Source organism: Tyto alba, unplaced genomic scaffold, assembly GCF_018691265.1.
Source record: "Tyto alba isolate M040663 unplaced genomic scaffold, T.alba_DEE_v4.0 Super-Scaffold_40, whole genome shotgun sequence".
NCBI lineage: Eukaryota > Metazoa > Chordata > Aves > Strigiformes > Tytonidae > Tyto > Tyto alba.
In genome coordinates this window covers 21,603,920-21,627,767 of record NW_024881316.1, presented here as the reverse complement: position 1 = coordinate 21,627,767, position 23,848 = coordinate 21,603,920, and the positions used below count along the sequence as shown (strand labels likewise).

Genomic DNA, 23,848 nt, shown 5'->3' with positions numbered 1-23,848 from the left:
TTTGCTCCCGATATCCGTACCTTCTCCCCTTCCCAGAGGTGTAAGTGAGCAGGGGATGGGGTTGCTAGTGTAGCTAGCAGGTCAAGGGAGGTGATTCTCCCCCTCTATTCTACTCCTGTGAGGCCCCACCTTCAGTGCTGTGTCCAACTCTGGAGCCCCAACAATCTCAAGGGAGGTGATCCTCCCCCTCTGTTCTACTCCTGTGAGGCCCCACCTGCAGTGCTGTGTCCAACTCTGGAGCCCCCAACATAATGAGGGCATGGACTTGCTTGAGTGGGTCCAGAGGAGGGCCGTGAAGATGATCAGGGGACTTAAGCATCTCCTTTATGAGAACAATCTGAGAGAGTTGGGTTTGTTCAGCCCAGATAAGAGAAGGCTCTGGGGAGACCTTATTGTGGACTTCCAGTATTTAAAAGGGGCCTATAAGAAAGATGGGGAGGGACTCTTTCTCAGGGAGTGTAGTTACAGGATGAGGGGTAATGGTTTTAAACTGAAAGAAGGTAGATTTAGATTAGATATAAGGAAGAAATTATTTGCTGTGAAGGTGGTGAAACACTGGAACAAGTTGTCCAGAGAAGTTGTGTCTGTCCCCTCCCTGGAGGGGTTCAAGGCCAGGTTGGATGGGGCTTTGAGCAACCTGGTCTAGTGGGAGGTGTCCCTGCCCATGGCAGGTGGGATTGGAACTAGATGATCTTTATGGTCCCTTCCAACCCAAACCATTCTATGATTGTATGATCTTTAACTAGTAAAATCACCCAAATTAATATGAACATTTCAATATCGAGTTTTGAAGAAATATTCAGGAAATAGTACTAGTAATTGAATAAAAATATTTGAGGGACCTTTGTACTTAATTTTATGTCTTCTATTTTGTATTTTTAATAATATAAATTTTGAATTTATTAGACATACTAGAAAGATTTATTGCGTATTTTGATCAATATAGTCTAGGTTCAATTTTACTATAGGTAGAAGAATCCAAAACTTCTTCAGTCTGTATTATCTGGGATATTCTTTTTTTTTTACCTTTAAGGATTGCACAGTATTAATACTGATATTCATCAAGAATTCAAACTTGTTTCAAGCAGATAAATCAATAATAAATTATCCAAAACACTTACATGGGCATATTCAGCTGTAAGAAAAAAACATTAACAAATCAATAATATGCCTATAAGCATACTGAGTAATCTAATTATAAAAAAATAAAAATAGAATTCTGGCACTATTCACTACAATGCTCTCTGCACATACCTCTTTTCTTTGAGCTGATATCTCAAATACTGCAATGTCCAAGATCTTCATATGCAGGCTTTACAAGAGATTGACTTCAAATGAAGAATACAAGCAAGTAATACAATATTACAGGAATATTTTATATTTGCCTTGATGGTATCCCTTCTCAGCATTGTTTAGCCTTGAAGACCGAGCAAGATCACAGCCTTATATGGTAAGAGTTACTGGTACACTAGTAACAAGGAATCTCAACAGAGATTCACTGTATACATCCAGAACTTTCTGTGAAATATCTTGTCTTGTATATATTTATTTTTGGATCCATGGGTTTAGGCAAGACAATTTATTGCCATTATATAGTAGCCATAATTACAGAATACTGTAATTACTTTAAAAGTGACTTATCAATCTAATTCCATTACATTTCTCTCTTTACCTAGAAAATCTTTTTAAAAAATCAAAAATTCACATTCAAAATACACATGATACAACTGAGCTAGGTAAATATGTTATAAAAAAAAATATAATACGAACAATTTGTGTGCTTTTAAATACAACTCCCTTTCTGTCAAACCACTAAGCCATTATTTCTTTTCAAAAGACAAGGAACTGCCTCTGGAAAAAATATCTGAATTCTGAAAAAAAAAAAAAAAAAAAAAGAAAGAAACAGTCAAACAATAAGAATATGATAAGCATCTTGATGGTAGAAAAATAAACACTGGGATATTATGAGGCAAGAGTAAAAATCATGTAAGGTATAGGCTGCACCACAAAAAGGGCAACACAAGTAAAGTAGTAAAATAATTATATATAAATTAGCACAAATCCTTTCACACTGAAGTTTCATGCAGAAAGAAAAAATAAAAAATTATATATCACCTAATCAAGATGATGTTAGTGCTTGTTAAATACTATGGCAGGTTAGAAAGGGTAAGACAGAAAACACAGTAATAAGAGAGTTAAATTATTCCCAAGGAGTCTGGTAAGAAATCATGACAAGATACAATCCAGGGACTACCTTTTTAGATGCTGTAAACAGTGATTGCTTGGAACCATTAGAGATACCCCAAGAGAAATAAGTCTTGATTTTGCATTAAGCTAGGGACAGGATCTGTTTCAATATATAATAATAATTAAAAGCCCAACATTTTAAAACACCAACTATAACGTACTCAGCTACAGAGTTCTTCTGGAAGCAAAACACGCTTTAAAAATCCACCAAAAATAGCTTAACTGCAACAGGACAAGGTTAGTAAGGATAAAAATAAACAGAAGAACTAATAGATAAGATGCTTGCAGGTTACAGAAAAACAATTCTGTAGAGTTCAGATAACTGTGTATGGCCTAACAGAAGAAAAAAATCAAGCATGACTTAAAAAAAAAAGGAGCTTGAATGGCAAAATAACAGAATAAACAAGACTACTAGTCATCATCTTTCAGGCCAAAATAAAGGTGGAAGGTGGTAAATTAAAATTACAACTATGCATAATCAAAAGATTCTAGGATATAATTTATTGTAGGCAGAAAAACTTACTGAAAGAACTATAGAATCATAGAACAGCCCAGGCTGGAAAGGACCTTGAAACATTATCTGGTCCAACATTTCATGGGAAACTCACCTTAGATGAGATCATCTACCACCCTGCCCAATCACATATTGAAAACCTCCAGTGGTGGGGACTCTATCATATTCCTGAGAAGGTTATTCTAGTACTCATCAATACTTTCTAAAATGTGAAAAGTAGGAAGCCTGAAATTGTTCAAAGATGATAAGTAACCTCACTTAAATCACAGTTGGTACCAAAATACAGGGAAGTGGTAAATACAATACGTTTTTTAAAAGGGACAATGAATGGTCAAAAGATTGAAGTAAACTAAACCCGAGAAAATCTATATTCAGAAGCAATTTCCTAAAAGCTGTAATAAAGAATGTAAGTAGCAAAACCATGGAACAATATGACATAAAGAATTGGTGCAATTTTTTTTAAAAGGAAGTTATGTTTTCCCAATTATTAGAATTTCTTGAACACATTAATGGTCCTATAGAAGAGGGTCATCAAACAACATAGCTAATTTAATTTCCAAAAATATTTTCACATTGTTCTCCACCAAAAGTTTTTAAAGAAAATTAATAGTCATGGGAAACACAGAAAGGTCTTTTTTTTTTTTTTGAGTTAATAAACTTGTTAAAAGAAAAGAAACAAAAATTAGAAGTATTAGGTCAGTTTTCACATTGGATAGCTGTCACAAACATTGCCTACTGAGTATGTGCATTTAAACACATTCACAAATTGTCTGAGAATGTATGAAGTACTGAGGTGAAAAAGTTTGCTGATCACAACAAACTATTCAGAACAGTCAAAACAGTAGCTCCCTGCAGAAGACTGCAGAATTATCTATTCACCTGAGAGAGAGGAAATGATTAACCGTATAAGAACAGAGCATGTAGACCATGACTTCTCAATCTAAAGAAGAATGAGTAGCAGTGAATGTGACAGCAGTGAATAAAATAATGAATGACATGTGGAAGATGTGGTTTTGGTGATGTGACAAATATTTAGTCTCTATCTGTATATTTGTATGAAAACACATAAAAATATGAAATAGTTTGAGGAAGAATAAGCAGAGCTCTTAATTAGAATAAGCATTTGGGTGATGCAAAGACAGATTCAGAGCATATCCTAAATAGGACATTAGAAAGAAAATACTTGTCAGGATCTAAGGCTCTCATGTCAAGATCCAAGAAGAAATCAGACACTCTTCAGGATGTACAATACATTTCAAACCAACAAACACTCTGAAAAAGCCTATCTGAATACTGTAATCACAAACCTGACAACAGAGCGGACTTAGAAGATGTATAATGTGTGTAGGGAAAGTCAAATTAAAAGGGAGTGGCATAAATACAATGACAAATATTTTCATCCCTTTTTTTGAAAAAGGAAGAAACTGGAATTGATACAAACAGGGACAGCTCACAGTTTCCATAATGTAGCCCTGAAACCACATGAAGATGTTGGATAGAAGAGTCAACACTCTTTACTTTCGTTTTCTGTATCACAGCAGAACCTCAAACTCAAGTGCATAGCTACTACAAACTAAGAACCTATATTCCACTGTGCCTTCAATGAAGACTAATTCCTGGCAACTAGCTCCCACATAGTATATTCTGAGCTACAGGTTAAACTCATGGAGCAGATGATGCTTTAAATTATATAAAATATGAAATACCCTTTCAACAATTGTCAAGAAGATTTATGATCTAATGAAAACAACTACAACCAATCTACAGGTCTCATTATATATAGAGATAAAAAAAATTAAGAAAATTGGAGCAGGTTTTTTTAAACTTAGAGGACTCTGAACAGATTGGGCAATTTGACTGTCAATCAATATGTCAAAATTCTGTCAAAATAAAATGGTTTCATAAATCTTATGATTCTTAATAATTAAGTCTGACAATTTCAGATGTGCTGTGGACCAACAGGAAATTTGTGGAAGTTCAAGAACTGGCCCCATTGAGGTTTCAAACCACCTAGTCTTTCTTATACCACTGCAGCAAACATTTGCAGCCATGTAACTGTCTAGTATGCCTTGTAATCCTAGGAGAGGTTGGATGTAATTTCCTTTACTGGCTTCTCCAGGAATTTTCTCAAGCTGAACACTGCAGCCCAGGGTGCATTAACTGGGTCAGGGCCACTGCAATTTGCTCACATCCAATGACTATTGTAGCAGGATGTTAAAGTATCACATAAATAAAATATTATTATAAATTATTATGTGAAAGTTATTGTCAGAGCCCCATTCTGCAGCTTTATCAGATAAGGTCAATGACAGATAATCAAACCTGAGTACTGTACACTGATTGTACTAAATTCTCCCACTGCTTTGCAGTGCTCCGGCAAAGGAAACAGATCATAAACTAGATCTAATTGGATGGTTAGAGAAGGATTACTGTTTTTTTGGTCTGTGGAAACACAGCAGCTGTAACATACAACAAAATGTTTTCAGATCATTCCAAATTAAGGGCCTGATTTTGTATTTTGTAACACCTGTTTTACATTGTCTGTTTCTTCACGCGTTGTGGATGAGCAACTGTCCTGGTTTTGGCTCGGATAGAGTTAATTTTCTTCCCAGAAGCTGGTACAGTGCTGTGTTTTGGATTTAGTGTAAGAATAATGTTGATAATACACCGATGTTTTAGTTGTTGATAAGTAGTGCTTCTCCTAAGTTAAGGATTTTTCAGTTTCCCATGCTCTGCCAAGGAGGAGGTGCACAAGAAGCTGGGAGGGAGCATGGCCATGACAGCTGACCTGAACTAGCCAAAGGGATATTCCAGACCATAGAATGTCATGCTCAGTATATAAACTGGGGGTGTTGGACGGGGTGGGAGGCAGATCTCTGCTCGGGCATTGGTCAGTGGGTGGTGAGCAAATGCGTTGTGTATCGCTTGTCTTTTCTTGGATTTTGTATCGCTCCTTTTTTGCTATCTTCCTTTTCATTACACTTATCATTATTATAAAAATAATATGTTATTGTTATTAGTTTAGTTTAGTTTAGTTTAGTTTAGTTTAGTTTAGATATTAAACTGTTCTTAGCTTAACCTGCAAGTTTTACTTTTTTTTCAATTAGATTTTGATCAAGTGAGCAAGTGGCTGCATGGTGCTTAGTTGCTGGTTAGGGTTAAACAACACTAACTGTGACAAAAGAATGTAATTTTATGTGTCTTAACAATCATCTATTATAATGTTTAAAACATTTTTAACTGCATATGGTAATACCTCAGAATATTCTGAGACTAAATGGGGACTTTCATAGCATCCTATGATTGTGACATCACACTATCTCTTTTTTCATAAGAAAATTATAAGTTTTCTTATATATGCACAGAATATTTTATACCTATGTATTTAAAATATGTGCCCCTGCAAAAAAAGATCACCTGGGTATGGGCTAGTAGTCTAACTTAGAGACTTTAGATATGTAATGATTTCTGTCTCATCTTAGTTACAACACTAGCACACTATGAGCCTGAGCATATCACTTAATTACCTGTTGCTGTTTCCACATTGGTAATATGGGGATACCAATGCCCACATATATATTTGCATACTTTGCATTTAGTCTTTTATCTTTATTTTACTCTGAAGATTATTCTACTAGTACAGAAGCTTCATTTCCTCCTGAAACTTCCCTGATTGAATGTTTGCAAAGTTTAATTATAGAGAACTGCTTACATTGAAAAGGAATATGAAGATATAATGACATTTCACATTTTCAGCACTAAAATACTATTATGTCTAGAAATATAAACTATTGGAGCAATTATAGCAGCAAAAATAACACTATTACTGCAATCAAGTGTTGCTGTAGGTATTTGAAAACAATCTTTAATTTCCCTTTGAGTGTACCAATCTTCTCTGCAGAGGAACAAGCTATTGTAAACAATTAATGACACTAAAGCTAGTGTGAAATTAATTATTCTGAAATATGTCTTGAGATTTCAGAAATAATACATTATTTTTTTTCAATTCTGATATAAATGTTTTTTTTCTGTGTGTAATTTGGGTTTTATTCCCCTGTTGTTGATTTTTCAGTCAGAAAACATCTATCATAAAGAGGCTTAAAAACCCAATGTTTTAAAAAGATGACAGTATTTAACTGTTTAACTGATTTTGCCATTTACCTGGTTCTTAGATGTGACAGGTCTGAAGTATGTGTGTCACATTCTTTAATAAAGAAATAGGATATGATTTAAAAATAAGTAATAAACAAAGCCATCACAGAACTGGATGGGAGTTTTTTCACTATGTAGAGACAGCAAGAAAAGACGTCTGCCAGCCAGCTACTTATAGTTTAGCTTTCCTCCTGATTGTTCAGCTCTGCCTTCCTACACTGTCAGATGAATCCACTAAACTTTGCAAAGGACGGTTTGCAGTCATAAAAACAATTTCCTGCTGTGCGTAAAACATTTTGCAGTGCTTGAACTTGGATGAATTCATCCAAGGTGTTTTAGCGTATGTATCTGTTACCTTGTTATCTACCCAAGTCTTCAGATTCTTCAGAATTCATACCCAGGGAAATACTTTTTCTGTCTTTGGCCTGTGGGTTACATAACATAGAGAACTGTAGATGTGTTCAAGGAAGAAGTGGCAGAAATGAGCTGTTATGGACTGGCCACAACTCCCATTTCCCATCCCCCTGTGCTGCTTGGTGCCTGTGATACAGATAGAGGAATTGGGTGTGAAGTTGTGTCTTGGAAAAAAAAAAGTAAGAAATATTCACTGTCCTTCCTTTGTCCACAGAGCCAGTCATCTCAACATGAAAGGTAATCATACCGGTCACGCAGAGTCTCCCACTGGGAAATCCATGATGGTTGTTTGCAAGAACTTGTTTGTTCCTCATTTGTTTCTTCAATTGTCTCAGGAACTGAGTTGTGCCATTGGCCTGACCAGCTCGTGGTTACCCAGTTCTTTCTCCTTGATATTTTTGTGACATCACATTTGTCTTTTTCTCCCATCATCAGTGACCTCCTCTGAATCGCTCTTGTCTTTCAGAGGTGATAGAGTGGCCTTGTGATAACATCAGCCAGTGACACATGCTTATGCACATCCCCTCTGGACCCATAATACTATATACATCTGGTTTATTCAAGTAGTCCATAACTTTATCTTTCTCTACTGTTGGAGGTGTTTCTCCCCACCACCCACTGCCACTAGGCACAGAGATCTGGGAGATCTGAGAGCTTCTGATTAGTGACAAAATCTATTTGGTATTATGGCATTATCTCTCCAGTCGTCACAGATGTTTTTTAAAATATATCACTGCCTTGAGGGTAAGGCTGTAATCTGTTCTCCTGAAGTGCCTTCCCAAGCTGTGGCAGCAACCAGGTAAATCAATAAAGGGTGACTAGGAAAGAAATTCAAACTTCTGTTGACAGTGTGCTAAGTCTGTTATTACCCTAGGCAATGGAAACCCACATAACTGGTGCTTATCAAACCTTCCAGTCTAGAACGACTATGATTTTGTTTATTGATATTTCTATTCAAAATGGTGTATAATAGGCAGAATGCCAGTCAGGTTCAGAACAGACTCAAAACATGTCAATGAGGAAATATAGAAAAACAGTAACTTCTCTTAATGATTCCTGAAAGACTCTGTGATTTCCTAACCAATCTTTAAGGAAGACTGAAAACAATTTTGTCCCTTAAACAAAGAGTAAAGGCTACCCTTTATAGTATCCCTTATACAGAATAGCATTAAAGAACAAAAGGAAAAGCAGTCAAGATAGGGAGGTAATTCCCCTCTCATTTTAGGAGAAGAAATCTTCAACTTTTTGAGACTGTAAAGGCAGAGAATAATTGTTGCACCTTGCCTTATGTGTCGAGGGCACCCTGACTCTAAGCAAAATTGAATAATAAACATACAGAAAAAAAATAATTATATGGAAAAAATGCATGGACACGTGATAGCTGATTAGGAAACTGTAATATAGGAAATCTTCAGAGGACACAATATTTTACCCTGAGGGCTTCACAGATCATAACAAACTTCACTCATAAAGAAAAGAAGAGGAATATAGCCTGGAAATTAATAGTGTAGCATGAGCCAATTCCAGTAATACAGAACTCCTGTGTCAACAGTTTCTGGCACTAACAGGTGGAAGTTCCTGTTAGACAGAAACTGAAGCAGTCTAGGGTCTGAAGTCACTGCTCTCTACAACTTACTCAATATTGGAAGGTAAGAGAGCCAACAGCAGAGTGAACTACTCCAGTGAGTGAAGGAGCTCATCTAAAACAAGACAATGTATTATTAGGCAGATAACTACAGATATCACAAGGGTCATTATCAGACCTGACTTTAAGAGTGATCAGAGAATTTGCCAGAAAAAGCTGAGTCTCAGCTGGAGCAGAAATCTCCCTTGAAGCAAACTGCAGGATGAAGGTCAGAAACAGACCTTTCCTGTTTTGGGGATGATGAAAGTTTTACAATAGAAGCCTGGCTGCCTGGGTCAAAGCTGATGAGAAAGAAACTTCCTGGAGTGGTTTCCTACTGCTGGGACTGAAAAGCCCACATAAAGAGAACTTGGACAAATGGTTCTCCATTCCCTGACAAAAAGGAAAAATATAGCCTTTATAGACTGTATGTGGCTTATAGCCAACAGACTTTGATAGAAAAGCCAAGGAAAATTAAACTTCTCTAAAGCTACAAAATAAAGTAAAAATTAAGCAAACAAGACACTAAGATCAAAATCAACACAAAAATCACAAAGGAGCAAAGAAAATGAAGTGAAGTAAAAGGCTGAGGTAATCTCAAACAGAAGACAATGAACTGCAAAAAAAGCTTAATGGAAAACTAGAGAGGTAACTGAGAGTTGAAGATATATTTTTACCTTTTGGGGAAGCTTTATGAACATAAGCTTTCCAAGTACTAATAGAGGTTAAGTATCACCAGCTTGAGCAATTTCACATGTTGCACACCTATCACCTCATCTAAATAACAAGCATGGACCATAACATTTCACCTATTAATCCTGTGTTAAGAACAGAATGATCTATTGAATTGCAACATCCTTAAAGAAAGAAAGGCCATCTTCACATGACAATAACATATACAGGCAAAATGTTTTAGCAGTAAATTACTTTTAAGTGCTTGTGTTTTATCACTACTTTAACTTACCTAAGGCAAACTTATTTTTCTGGATTTTATTTTGCCTTTATCTAGTGAAGAGCTATTTACCATCTTAAACTTCCTTCTCACATACACATTATTATATATAACCCCCAAAGAAATGACTCCTTTACCTGCTCCTAAATACACTCCGCATGAACTTCCCTAAACCTTCACTATAAGTTCTCTGGGGAATCCCCCAAAAATTTCTCTTAGCTTCTAGAAGACAGGTCATTTAAAAATTTAAAATATAATTTTCTTATATCTTATTAGGTTAGAACATTTCTTGAAGATACATTTCTATAGTAAATAAAATTTTATATGCAACTAATAGGACAAAATATTCCAGAATAATGGATAATTTGTGTATGAAAATTTGAATGAAGGGAGAAGTTATATAACTACAAATACTATTTGATGTGTTCTTTTAATGCCAGTGTGTGGTATTTAGAAGTATACTTTTGGCTGAGTATTTTGCAACCCTAAAAGCGTCTACTCAAAAGAACTTTTAATCTGGATTTCAACAGTATTGTCACTTCATTGGTTACTGTATAATTTATTTCAAGTTGAAAACAATCAAGAAATGCTGCATTGCAATAACAATATCAAACCCATGCTTGTGCTTGAAATGACTGTATTTGCCTCATGATAAAATGACCTTCAATTACCAAAAAACAGAACAGAAATAAAAACATTAAAACTATTGTCACAGGATAAAGCCCAGCAAAAAGTACAGCTTAAAAAATGGAATCTGGATGTCCAGCTCTGACTACATGATTCTGCTGTGCACCAGGAAAACAAAAAACCTGCAGATTAGCTTAGTTACAATTGTGGGGTGACACCTACCCAAATATCACTGATCAGATAAATGAGACCTGGACTGCATCAACCTAGCATTAACAGTTTAGTTTATTCCACTATGCATGGAAAACAAAGACTCATAGAAAATATTTGTTCTACATTCTGGAAAAACATCTGAGACATGAGACTGGAGGGTGAAATAATCCAGATAGCAACACTGTTTAGTTTTAGATGAGGGGAAAGCCAGAGATTGACTTGGGGCTATGTGACTAGCAAGGCCACTGGCACCTTATGCCAATTTAATTTTAAAAATTTGTACATATTTATGACAATAGGCCCTCAGGTGCAGAGGGGGACTCCATACTCAGACACCTGACAAGATGTAGAATGCTGAGCCAGCTGGGAACTGGTCTACACAGGGGCCATGTGGCCAGGAACTGGACTGAGTGTCCCCTGGGTGTATGGTGCCAGTCTCAAATGAATTATAGGGGCTGGGACTTCGATCTGTGTGAATGTGAAGAGTGTGAGAGTGTGAGTGCCTTAGCCTAGAATAGAAATTGCTATCTATACTCATCCTGCTCTAAAAAAAAAATAATAATAATAAAAAAAAATTAGATTGGAAGTCATTTAAGTGATGTAGTGATGTGTATCTGTTATTGTGACTACTCTATCCCAGATGCCTCCATAACAATAATTCAGTAATGATCCACTTCTCTCCAGCCCTCTGCATGACCCTGTGTATACTTTTTTCCCTAGCTCTATGTTAATCCAATTGAATATTACTTCTTATCCCTGCATAGGTCATTACCCTAGCTGCATACAAGGCCCCACAAATTCAGGCTCCTGTCCCATATCTCCCATTAATTAATGCAGTTCCACAGGTTAACTCTCTCTTGTATGTTCCATTTTTACACACACCTGTCTCTGCCAGCACAAGAGGGAAGCAAAGATTCTCTTTCGTTATGAATCCAGTGCAGTTATACTTTTCACATCTTCATAGAACTAGCACATGAATTAACAGGTACCTCCTCTAAATTTGGTTATATTTGCTCTTTAACTTTGCCTACACAAGGCAAATAAGACTGTAGGTCATAACTTCAGGCCAGAATGCTGTTTCTGTTCACTTCACTTACCAAAGTCTCACATATCAGCAAAACTCTGCAAGAGACCATACTCATGCCTTAGATGTAATTCTCGAAAAGCTGTATTATTTATTTTTTACATAGCTTAAATCTCTTTCATTATATCATATTCAGTATGCCACTCCCCAAAATAACAAACTTCTTAAATAAAAATAAATAATAAATTTAAAAATACCTGTTTTATTGCATAATGATGTGGCAAACCACCAACAAATATGGATCCTGTTTCAGGCCAATATGAACTGGACCAGAAATTTCTAGGTATACTTGTATTTGCAGACATCCCCAGGATCGACATTTCTGCTTCACATGGCACCACACCTTGCCTACATAAATTTAGAAATAGGCACATTTTACCACCATATAGTTTACATTAATGTCTATCTGACAAATTAATTAGGCTGTTACTAAACCAATGAAGAAAGGAAATAAAGTAAATATCTGTTTTTATATTAAAGACTATAAACATAAAAGAAGCTGTTTAACAAGCTGTAAGCTGGCATGTCTTTGGGGTTTGAATTTCCATTATAATGAAGCCATATTGTAAATCTGAGCAGTGTAATTGCTAAAAAAGCCAAAGCACATCATAATAGCTGAATAACAAAGTCAGACAATTTTTAACAATAACAAGAAGGGTTTGTAATTTGAAAAAAAGACATCTATTAAGCTCAAATATTTTAAATATCCCTCTTCTTCATCACAAAAAAAAGATAACCCAGAAAAGCAATTTAAAATAAACTGCATTTTAGAGAGTGCAGATGTAGTATAATCTGTACTACTATATCTTCAAAAGCATAATTCCTAAAACTGAAGGCAGTAATATTAGTCCCTGAAACTAATACATACATTCCCTTTTCTGTCTCCCAGTCCACAAAGCCTCTTAACAGTCTTGCTCTTAACATCATGCATAAATTGTTAACAATAAACAGAAGATGCAAAGTAAACAATCTGTTTTCTTAATTTTTTTTTTTTTTTTTTTTTTAATGATGGAAAGATCATTTACATTCCAATAACTAACTGGCAGCAAGCACTTTGTCTTCATGAAAGAAAGCACAGTGAAGGAATATCAGAACTAAACAAGAATCTCTCATGTAGGAATTTCTTTCATCCTATCCTCTCTGTACACAAAACAAAACAGAATTCAATCAGCTGCATGTTTAAAAATATTCAAGTGTCTTTGTAATATAGGTGCCAGAAAAAAATCTATGTGAAAATAGCATATAACAACAACAACAAATATGTATAAAATTAACAGTCTGCAATTTAGCTAGGATGCTGTAAGTTAAGTATGAATTCAGTTTATCATTGATAATGCAAAATTAGCTTCTGAAACATATTAGTTACAGCAAGAGCATGAAAAGTTTTCTTCATTATCTTCTTTCAGATAATGATATATGAAAGTTTTCTCACATACTATTTGATAAGGTCTATCATCTTTTAATTGAGAGGATGAAGACTGAACATTAGCAACATTTGCTAATAGTTCTCTTTGTTTTCAACATAATTTTGTTTTTGTGATACTTTCAGAAAAATATGTAAACATTATATTAGCCTTTTAACAAAAAGAACTATAAATGTTCATGTAAGCAAAATGGTCTGTCCATCCTATGGTAAATAACTTCAGGTGAATTTCAAGTTCTGTTTTGTTGTGAAACCAACATTAAAGAAGAGAAATAAATTGAGTTTTTAATTCTGTGGACTAAAAATAAATTTCTTAATTGATCAGGTCAGGGGAAGTTTTTGTTTTCAACTCGATTTTTGCAAAGTTTTTTGAAACTTGCTAATTAATAGTTGACATGAATGAGAAAAAGGGGAAAAGGAAAAGAATGGTTTGTTGCCATGTTTTGCAGATATTACGTAATGGTTGCATGTCTAAGCACATACACAAGGTTTTGCAGTACAGCATTTTCATTATTTGCTTACAAAGGAAGCTTGCTGATAATTTGTGTAACTCATACATGCATTCTCAGTACCTGTTTGCAACAATCTAACAGTTTTTCCTACAGCTGGAACCCAGTGTGACATCTTGGGTATATTCATTCTAGAGCAGAAAGCTGTGGTGAGATTTCTAAGGAAAAAAATACTGATTTTTAAATATCTAAAATTTCTTCTTTTTCTGAAAAAAGCACAATATTAATGAATAAAAGCATACTAATAGGATAACAATCTTTCTGAAATATTTTAAATCAGACTTGTTTTAACGCAATATGATTCTTACGATTGGTGTGGAAGATAGTCAGGAGGAGAACTGATGGGCATTTTTTACTTTTAAAAATAAATAACAGATATGCTAAGTGAAAGAAATCTGCCCAAACAACTTATTTTAATTTTTTAATTTACATTTACTATTACATTTCTTCTACACATTTTGAGATGCTAATGTTGTAATTGGTTACATGACCATGCAAGTACTTCTATTACACAAGCACCCTACTTACAAATGTAGCTCTTTTCACATTAGCTTTAAATATATTTGTTAGTTTACCCTTAATAGCTGATATGATGGATATGCAGAGGTATTTTTGTGTGCATATATAAACATATTTTTAAATTAATTCCCAGTACTTTATGTCAGAAAACACATTAGTGCAATCCAATAGCATGAGTTGCCTTTGCCCTAAGCTTGTTAGAATGTCGTTCATGCACCTTTGACTGTGCTTGATTGAATCTAGCAGGGTCTGGCCAAATTAGAATAACAACCTTAAACCATTATTGTTTAGCATTCGTTGATGATACAATCACCAGGTCATATACGCACTCTATGAAATTTCCATCAGGCTTTTAAAATACTTTTTCTACAATCAGCACATTGAGTATTTTAAAGGTCAAATAAGAAGACAGAGCTTTTTGCATAATTATAAATGTGTAAATGCATACAGCAACCCTCAAGCACTTTTGCTGGGTAAGCTACCAGTAATTGTGCCTCAGTCCAACCCAGCAGTAATAGTTCAGTTTCCTCATTTGTACTCACATAAATGTAATGATTAAATACTGGCTTATTAATTATAACCTGAAGATGAGTTCTGTCTAAACAGTATTAAATCCATTGCCCAATGTCTCACAGGTTGGAAGGATGGAAAGGTCAGATAATAATTTGATAACTTTTGGGATAACAGTACCTAAACTTGACAATGTCTGCATGAAATCCAAATCCTTATACATAATGTCCTTACTTGCTGACATTTATTAGTGATGATTAAATTACATGCTTGGGATTATCATGAAATGGTAAAAAGGTAATAAAACAAATGGGGGAAGAGGAGGAGTGAAAGGGGGATGTCCAGGTAAAGTATTAATTGTCAGTCATGCTGTGCTGCCTTGTTGGGAATAAAGCTACTTTAATCTGGTTTTCCTGATAAGAAAGAGAAATCTGTCCTAGAAACAAGATTGAAACTTTCACCCATCTCTAGCAATTTCACTTCAAATGTGATCATGATAAACAACAAATACTTCAGTAATTACCCTTGAATTATTTAGGATGTAATGTTAGCATTCAGTCTATTAAAAACAACAGTAGGTTTGCAAACAGCTATATCAAATACAATGTAGCTGTAGTTGTGAACTACAAGAATTAAAGATACTTTTTATTATTATATATTCTAAAAAGCAATCCCAAAGTTCCTTGATTTTATTGAAGACAACTGATTAATTAAAGCTGAGAAACATATTTCATTTTCACTGTGTTTAATTATTATTTTACAGATTTCTTAAAAAAAATCAAAGACAACTCATGTTTCCATCTGTTTTAACTCAGTATCCAATAGTTTTAATTTGCTGGTTTCATACTCAAAGTCCTCCTTGCAGGAGAATGTTTATTTTTGTAAAATTGCAACGAAACTATAGGCTTATTGTCACAGACAATTAAGAATTACATTTTCTTAAAGAACATTTAAAAGGTGGGATCAATTTTGACCCAGCACTGGTTTTGAAACCCTTAAGGCTTTGCAGGGGTGTTTGAGACAACTTTAAGACTGAAACATCTGGACCTCTCTGCTCAGAGAGGTTGTGCAGATTTCACCCTTTGAGATTTTCAAAACCTGACTGAATAAAGCCCCGAGCAATCTGATCTGACCCCTTGGCTGGCTCCGCTTTGAGCAGGAGGCTGGACTAGAGACCTCATGAGGTCCTTTCTAGCCTGAATTATCCCACTATTCTACAGTGCTTCAACATTTTTCTTTAGCAAAAAACCCTCCAATTCCATCATAATAACATTTAGAGAATAAGGCAGAATCCCATATTACCCTCAGTAGATTTATTTAGATAGAAAATATACCATTTACACTCACACTCATTAAATTTTCACTCTGCAGTAAGATGCATCATTTTAGACTGCTCATATTTGCTGGTGCTGACTGTGTTGTACTGAGACACCAGATAACACACGCTTTCATGCTGCAGATGAACTAATGAGTCAGCAACATATTTTTTTCTCATTCCTTCTGATAACAGACTCATATTTCCTGGACCTAGAGCTGATTTCTAAGTCTCGTCTTAGAGAGTGACTTAACTAAACAAATAAAACCAATGAACCTAATGACAAGGCATGGTGTAAACTTCTCTAAGAATACAGGGGGGAAAAAAAATGTTGTGTATTCTAAGGAATTAATAAATATGGTATGCCCTTATTCTTTTCACAGAGGGACCTAAAAAAGTCCACAACATGTGTTCAAGTCCTCACACATAATCATCCATATTTTTATGACGTTATCACAGTTCCTGTTACAGTTGCCACCCAGGCTAGTTATCACCTCCAATTCTGAAAATGAAAAAGTTAATTGGCTACTGCCATTCAGGAATCATTCCTAGTTCAAATGTTGCCAACCTATTTTGCAATGAGTATTTTTATAGACACGATCTGGGACTTGCCAGCTGGCCTCAGGTCTAGAGAATAGTCTTCAGATTTCAGTTTTATTTACTACTATAACTTTAGCTAGAGAAAAAACAATGATCTATGCTGCTAGCCATTTCTGCCTTTGCAGTTTGGAGAGCTTCAGGTTTCCTGCTTCTCACATTGTAACAACCTTAAATATTATTTACAGAAAATAAACTTAGAAAACAATATGCACTTATTTCAAGTTGATGTAGATGCAAATGAAGTGTCATTTAGTGAAAAACTTGGACTAAATGAGAGTACTGTATTTAAGCATTCAGACAGTGGCAAGTTTAGAGTCAGATCTAGACTTGCAAGGCTGACATTTTATTTCAAGTGAAACTGAAAGACTGCACTGAATATCATTATACAGTATCATTATACAGTGGGAATTCATATTTACACAAACTCTGCAGGACAACATTATTTCTGGTCTCTATACCCTGTCTGTGTTCTCCTTAATATAATTTCTATGCTTGTGACATGAGGCCAAGGCAGCCACAGAACATTGAACCTACTTTTAGTATCCATAAGCATCCTTTGATTTTCCTCAGAAAATAATATAGAACAAATTCTCAGGTATGCTGCTTGTTATTAGAGTCTTACTATGCTGTTTTCATGTTTCATGCAATAAGTTGTTTCAGAAGTTAAAGTAGAAAATTTTAATTTTTAGAAGTGAGACTAATGAGCTGTTTTTAAATCCAAAGTAAAAGAAAGTAGCAATGGCAGAAACATTTTTAGTATTTCTTTAGTTAAACACTCTTGAGCAAGAATAGATCATTATACACCACAGATTTATCTCTTCAATGATTCTAAATTTTATTTTCTGAGTGTCTCTTTTGATGGCAGAGTTCTGAAAAGGTATAGAATGTGATTTATACCCAAGATGTGGCATGACTAAGTAAGCTTTTATCTTAAAGAGGCTGTAAGACAACAGTTTGTATCAAACTGATTGGTGGTATTAAGTCACTATTAACTGTTATTATGATCAATTTAGTATAATTAAATCCACTGCATTCAATTACATTGTTAGAAAAAGGCAGTTGCTTATTCTCTGTTGACTCATATGAAGTTTATGAAAAGTAGTCACTTTTTGTGGAATATAAAAAACATGCAACACACTGAGCTTCGATTTATGGTGGTTTTTCATTTTTAACATTGCATTGATTCAAAATAAAATAATATTATTTGGCTGAAAACAAATGCACTTAGTTTTATTCATTTATTTTATTAGAAGATTTGATCAGTGCAGGATTTCTTGTATACTGAGACAGATAAGCAAGAAAAAAGTCTGCTTTCATTATTCTCAATTTCTGGAAACTAACTGCAAGATATCAAAATATTAATGCTGAGTTTTTCTGCCATCATTTCTAGGTTTTGTCCATTTTCACTTTTTCTTCTTTCTCTGTGAAATGTTAGTTCTTAGTTCTTGTTGAATGAATAAAGCACTTGTAGAGACTTCAGAATAGCAAAGCGTATTCTGACATGTCTAGCAATCCAGAACTGAGATCTTTACTACACAATGTTCAAAAGAAGTATGCTCATGTAACATCAGTAGTATAACAGCATGTTTTTTGTTTTGTTTTTTTTTTTTTTTTTTTTTTTTGTGAAAGAAAGATGTTTATTAAAGAAAAATAAATTTTTTGTTTTAAGAAGACAAACTTTAAGCTAACATTTCAGAGAAATCCTGAAACTGAATGGAGGACAGTGAATATATACAGTATATGGTGGAGCCTGGATCATCACACTGGTATTTCTTATACATCTATAGGTGTGGTTTGACTGGCAATTTAGGCAAATTATTAAGTTCAAGCCTTTATTCCATAGGCATTTATATGTTCTGCCTCCCTTCTTTGCACAGTAATTTTCATTAAGGAAATAATTCAGCTGAAAAAAAAAAAAAAAGGTATCTATTTTTAATCAGGTCAGCTGACTATATGAGCTCTGGCCACATGAGCCAGTAGTAAGATTTTTTTTTAAAAAAAAGGAAAAGAGGAAGAACAACGCAGCTTGAACATGGTAAAAACAACCAAGTCCCCCTGAGGCCAAGAGTCTCCCTTTGAAGGGACTCTGAAGTGTCTCCCTTTTGTTCAAGTGACTTCTCGAAGAAAATATAGAAGGAGCCTCCTTTTTAAAGACAGACTGTAGTTAGAGCAGAAAACAACTAGATTTTTAAAAGCTAACTTTTTGTGTAATGAAAATGTAGAAATAAGTGTGATCAAATAAAAGGTTTCAAAGCAAATTTGTTCTCTAACTGGAATAAATTATTTACTATATAATGTTCGTCCCAAGCAAAACCTTCATTCTTCCATAGTTTTACAAGGCTCACCTTAGTGCATGTTTCCTACAGAAGGCAGACTGCTTTTTTTTTTTTTTTTTCAGGACTTGCCCAGTCTGTGCTGTTGCTGCAGACTCTGCAAGCTCCATCCTGTCCTTCAGGGAGACAAAGCCTATTTGCTTTCAGAAGACAAGCAATCTCCCTGCCTCCAGATGACTCTGACTGAAAAGGAATCATGCAGGATAAAGTAGGAAGACAGCTTCCTTCTCACTAAGTAGGAGCTACAGTGTACAGTATTCACACAGCACTGACCGAATAAACAAGAAGCTATACTGCTTGTCCCTCTCTCTGCATATTCCTCTTTCTTCAGTGAGAAAAGGATGGCTTGCATCAATATCTGCCTCAGTACAGTGATTTTCAAAAAACTTACGGCTTTGGGCTTCTAGGTGCAATGTGCAGTGACTAACAGCATTTTTCTCCCAGTACAGAACTGGCTATTTTTGTTTCTCCATTCTCTGAGACATCTCTTAAATAGCAGAGCTTGAGTTTTGTGGTGAAAGAATATCTAGGAGGTAAAAAAAACTTTTGAGGTGAGAGTGAATTACACCTCTCAGATGTCTGACACTGCTTGTTCATATAGTCAGGGTCACGTATCTGAGACATAGGGTTAGCAGGATAAGAAAGGAACCTTTACCCAGATTTTATTTTCAGCTTTTCACTGAAGTACTGGTTGGTGTTTGCCAGCCAAAATTATATGGATATACAAATTCCTCACCGATGCTGTGGGTTTACGAAGAGGTGACCTCAGTAGAATGCATTTTAGGAAATATTTAAGAAATAGAAGGGTTTAATTTAACTGATGTGTGGCTTTCTGAACTAAATATTGATCATTTATGACATAGAATAAGTCAATCTAGCAGTCCCTTGATGGTCAAAAAGAGTGTTCCCTTCTGACCTGAAAATATAAAACCAAGAAAGTTTAGAAATTTTATCTTCGATAAAAACTGTAGCGTATAGTACTTTATTCTGTAGTTATCAAATGATATAACATGTTCATCCATAGAGGGGAAAGGAAGTTCTATATAATATTTTTTAAATCCTACACTGTCTTTTCCCTAAGGTTCCTTTGCAATAACTGGTGTATTTAGTTTTAATTAATATGCATATATTGTACAAAATAATTGACTTCACAAGTGGAAACATAAGAACTTAAAATCACTTTGTACAGGAAGTCAAAGGGCTCAGCACATTTAATTGTACAAAAGAAACTGCTAGATTGCTTGCATTATACATATTAGCTCTGCTTTCCAAATAACAAAGTCCATTCAGAAATAGGATACTGTTATGTTCTATTACCTTTTATAAGGAAAAACTATTTCAAATGTATAAAAGATGCCTGTCAATGTTGTAACTATTTTGTTTTAAAAATTAACAATTTGGGTTATTCTAGGAATAAAAGTTTGAATAGTCTAGGAAATCAATAATATGAAGAATGGAGTTAAGAGTTACTGTATAGATCACATGGGATAGAACAGGATTTAAATATACTTAAACAGAGAACCAGCTAAGGACATGTCCTGAAGAAAATCCTCCAGCAAACACACTATCTCTGTTGAAATAGTTGAGACACTATCTAAAAGATAGAGAATTTAGTAATATGCAGCAGTCAGTAAGAGCAAGCATGTTGTTTCTTTTCTTTTTCTACTGAAGATGGAGAAAGAAAGGCAACTGAAAGTAAAGAAAAAATGAATAATTTATGAATCTAGAAATAAAAATATAGGTTTGTTTTTCAGAATAATCATACTTCAAAGAACAGATAATAGTTTTGGTAAAGTAGTTCTAATACTGAAGTTTATGATGTTCTCTTTTCAGAAAAAAAAAAAAAATTAAACTAACCAATACTTTGAAAATACCTAAGACTAACAGAAGAGAGCTGCTTTGATACACTGTACATTAAACTAATTTCTGGTATTTGTAATAAAAATAATCTTGAGCTACAGAAATCTATGCTTACTTGCAAAGCAAACTGAGTAAGTATAATTTCACTGATTGACTATAACTTTCCTTAATATTTCTTCAGCAGCAGATATCGTCAATGCAAACTCAATGTTCAACCTATGTATAGACCAGTTTGCTTACCTGAGCTTATTGTTTAACTGTTCTGATTATTTTTAGTGAGAGGCTGTATTTGAATGTACATTGCTATTCCTCTCTATTATCTACAAAGTCATTATTTCCACAGTGCTCTAAGTCATAAGAAAGGGAGGATTAGGTTCTTGGATAAAAAAAAGTATAATCTGAAAACCATTATTGATTGAACATTTATACTTAAGAAGCAGCACCATTTATTTTGAACACTTGACCTCCAAATAGAAAGATACATTAAGCTACATTTAAATTATCAAGTATTTATGAGATAAAGTAATGAATAAAATCAGTCACAGGAGGGAATGTTATTAGCCCAGATCCCCTTTTACTTATCTGTGAAAGGATTAAAATCAAATTAATTATCTCTAAATGTACTGTGCAGGCTAGTAGAATGAACTGGAAAACACATAAAGATATAATCTGAGTAGCAAGATTTCAAAATTTTTCCTATATTTAGTGTGTTTTGATTCATATTTGGTTTTAATCTCACAGTTCATAAATCAGAATCTCCTTTGATTGTCTTGCTTAAATCCAGCATTGATATTTCTGTGGCACTGTCATGCTCTGCTAGTGGGCAGTAACACTATTACTGTGTAATAGAATTCTTCAGCACCTAGGAATTAGTTTTCCACTTTTTAACCTACTGGTGCCAATAGCCACTATTTGTTGTTGCAAAGTCAGTATCTTTTTCCTTTCAGATGTGTTCCAGAATACCCTTCTGGGGGGATATTCTTCACTTCCTGTTCATCTGTGTGATATGTGATAGTTACCGTAAGTATTTTAGGTTAAATTTCTTCACCTGTGTCCAAAAATACCAAACAACAACAACAAAAAAAAAAAAAAAAAAAAAAGAATCCTTCCAATTTTCTTGATACTTCATGATCAACTAAAATTCCACCTTAAAAATCCAGGTCTTGACATTAGTATGATTACTTCAATAGTTTTCATAATTTTTGTTCCACTTAAAATAAAAATGCCTCTCCAACTAAACTATATTCTTAGATCACTTTGTTTTCATTGACTTCACCTCTCTGCAATGGATACTGGACAGTAAGTAGCAGATATAACCTAACTGGGAATCAAGACACAGTGGAATTTAGGAAACAAGAAATGTCATTTTATTACCAGTGTTAATAAATCATTAGTAAATTAGATTAAATGTAACAAGCTGGACTTTTCCCAACATCATTGAGCTGGGAAAAGTTTCAGACTATACAAAAATTAGAAATTCTGAGATAAGTCAGCACTTCTGTTGTATTTCATACCCCCCAAGTTTTACACTACGAACTTTAGGAAGGACTGAAAAAAAGATCAACATAGCCATGGCTAGGAAACAGGTTTGTGAGGATCCTGTTAGTGGTGAGTTAAGAGGTCCAACAAATTCCTAAATCATTTCTATTGGTAATAATTATAAAACAGTGTTACCCTTGCATATATCCAAGTACTTCAACAAATATCTTAAAGCTGATGCAAGTCTTTTGATAGCTTCCTTGGAAGAGGCCCAGAAAATGAAAGGAGCATGAAGCTATCTTGTATCATGAATAGACTTACCACATTATATAAATATTGAATACACTTCTACTCTAATTAAGCAGCAGCCATTGCTATTAATAACTTGTGGCTTACACTGTTTTTTGAGGAGATGGCCCATTAAGCATATTTTCACTAAGTAGAGTATGTGGCATTTACAGGTACATGAGACAACAGATAGATGACCACTTCAGCTGTATGTTGCTATGTTAAAAATGAAGGCCAATGTTCAGCACCTTTATGATAAAATGAAAATAAGAATGTACAATAAAAGTGAAATAGAAGAAAAAAAAAAATACAAAAACAAAACAGAGAAGCATCTACAGGTTTCTTTCTAATCACTTTATCTATTATCTGTTTACCTTACCTGCCTGAAAGCCCTAGGGAAAATATGAGCTTTGTAGCATATTCTGAATTATAATAAATACAGCATATTTTGCACCATATGGATTATCTCAGGCCTTCACAAAAAGCTATCAAAAACAAGTGATATACAAGATCCAGAGTTAGCATATGTTGCATTATGGTGTGATTAGAAAGATCTTTTTCTAACTAGAGGAATCAGAAAACATCTACGTCTCAAAACTGAGACAGTCAATCACCAAAAGTCCTATAGTTAACCAGTACAAACCTCAAATTACAAACGTTATGAGTTAAAGAATAATAATAATGCATTATTTAAAAAGGAAAATTGCCACATTTTGCAGTTGATTTCTAGACTGATGGAACATCCACACCAGTTTTCTTATTCTAATAGTCACGGTCAATTAAAAAAAAGTTCCAAGTGGATAAACTCATTTTAAAGAAAGAAGTAGTATTTGTGACATATACTGCATAATCAATTTATAAACTGCTAGATTTGCTAAAGCAATTGACAGTTGTGATCTCAGATTAAAAGTAAAATATAAAATGTTTTTTATTTAGTCAAGAAACTATATTATCAGTGCTGAAATAATTGTTGTTGAAATGGAGCTTAGCGGATCAAAAAAAGGAAAAAATTCTAATATTGCTGCTGCAGTTTGGGCCACTTTTGCAATGCATGTTAATTAATCAACTTGTTTTGATGAAAAATATTGAAGAAGATGAATCTTAAAATAGTAAATGAAGGCAGTTTTGTAAGGGCTGGAATAAGAAGATTGTGGTAGAGCATCCCCTGTTTTGCCAGGTTGATAA

General features: G+C 34.4%; 1 protein-coding gene across 1 annotated transcript in view; it reads right to left on the bottom strand.

Moving 5' to 3' along the window:
• Positions 1-23,848, bottom strand: part of EYS (eyes shut homolog) — a 1,055,438-nt gene that overhangs the window by 289,249 nt on the left and 742,341 nt on the right. The window contains exon 36 of the mRNA XM_033002767.2: positions 12,025-12,175. Coding sequence (XP_032858658.1) covers positions 12,025-12,175 — 151 coding nt within the window. The remainder of the gene's footprint in view (positions 1-12,024; positions 12,176-23,848) is intronic.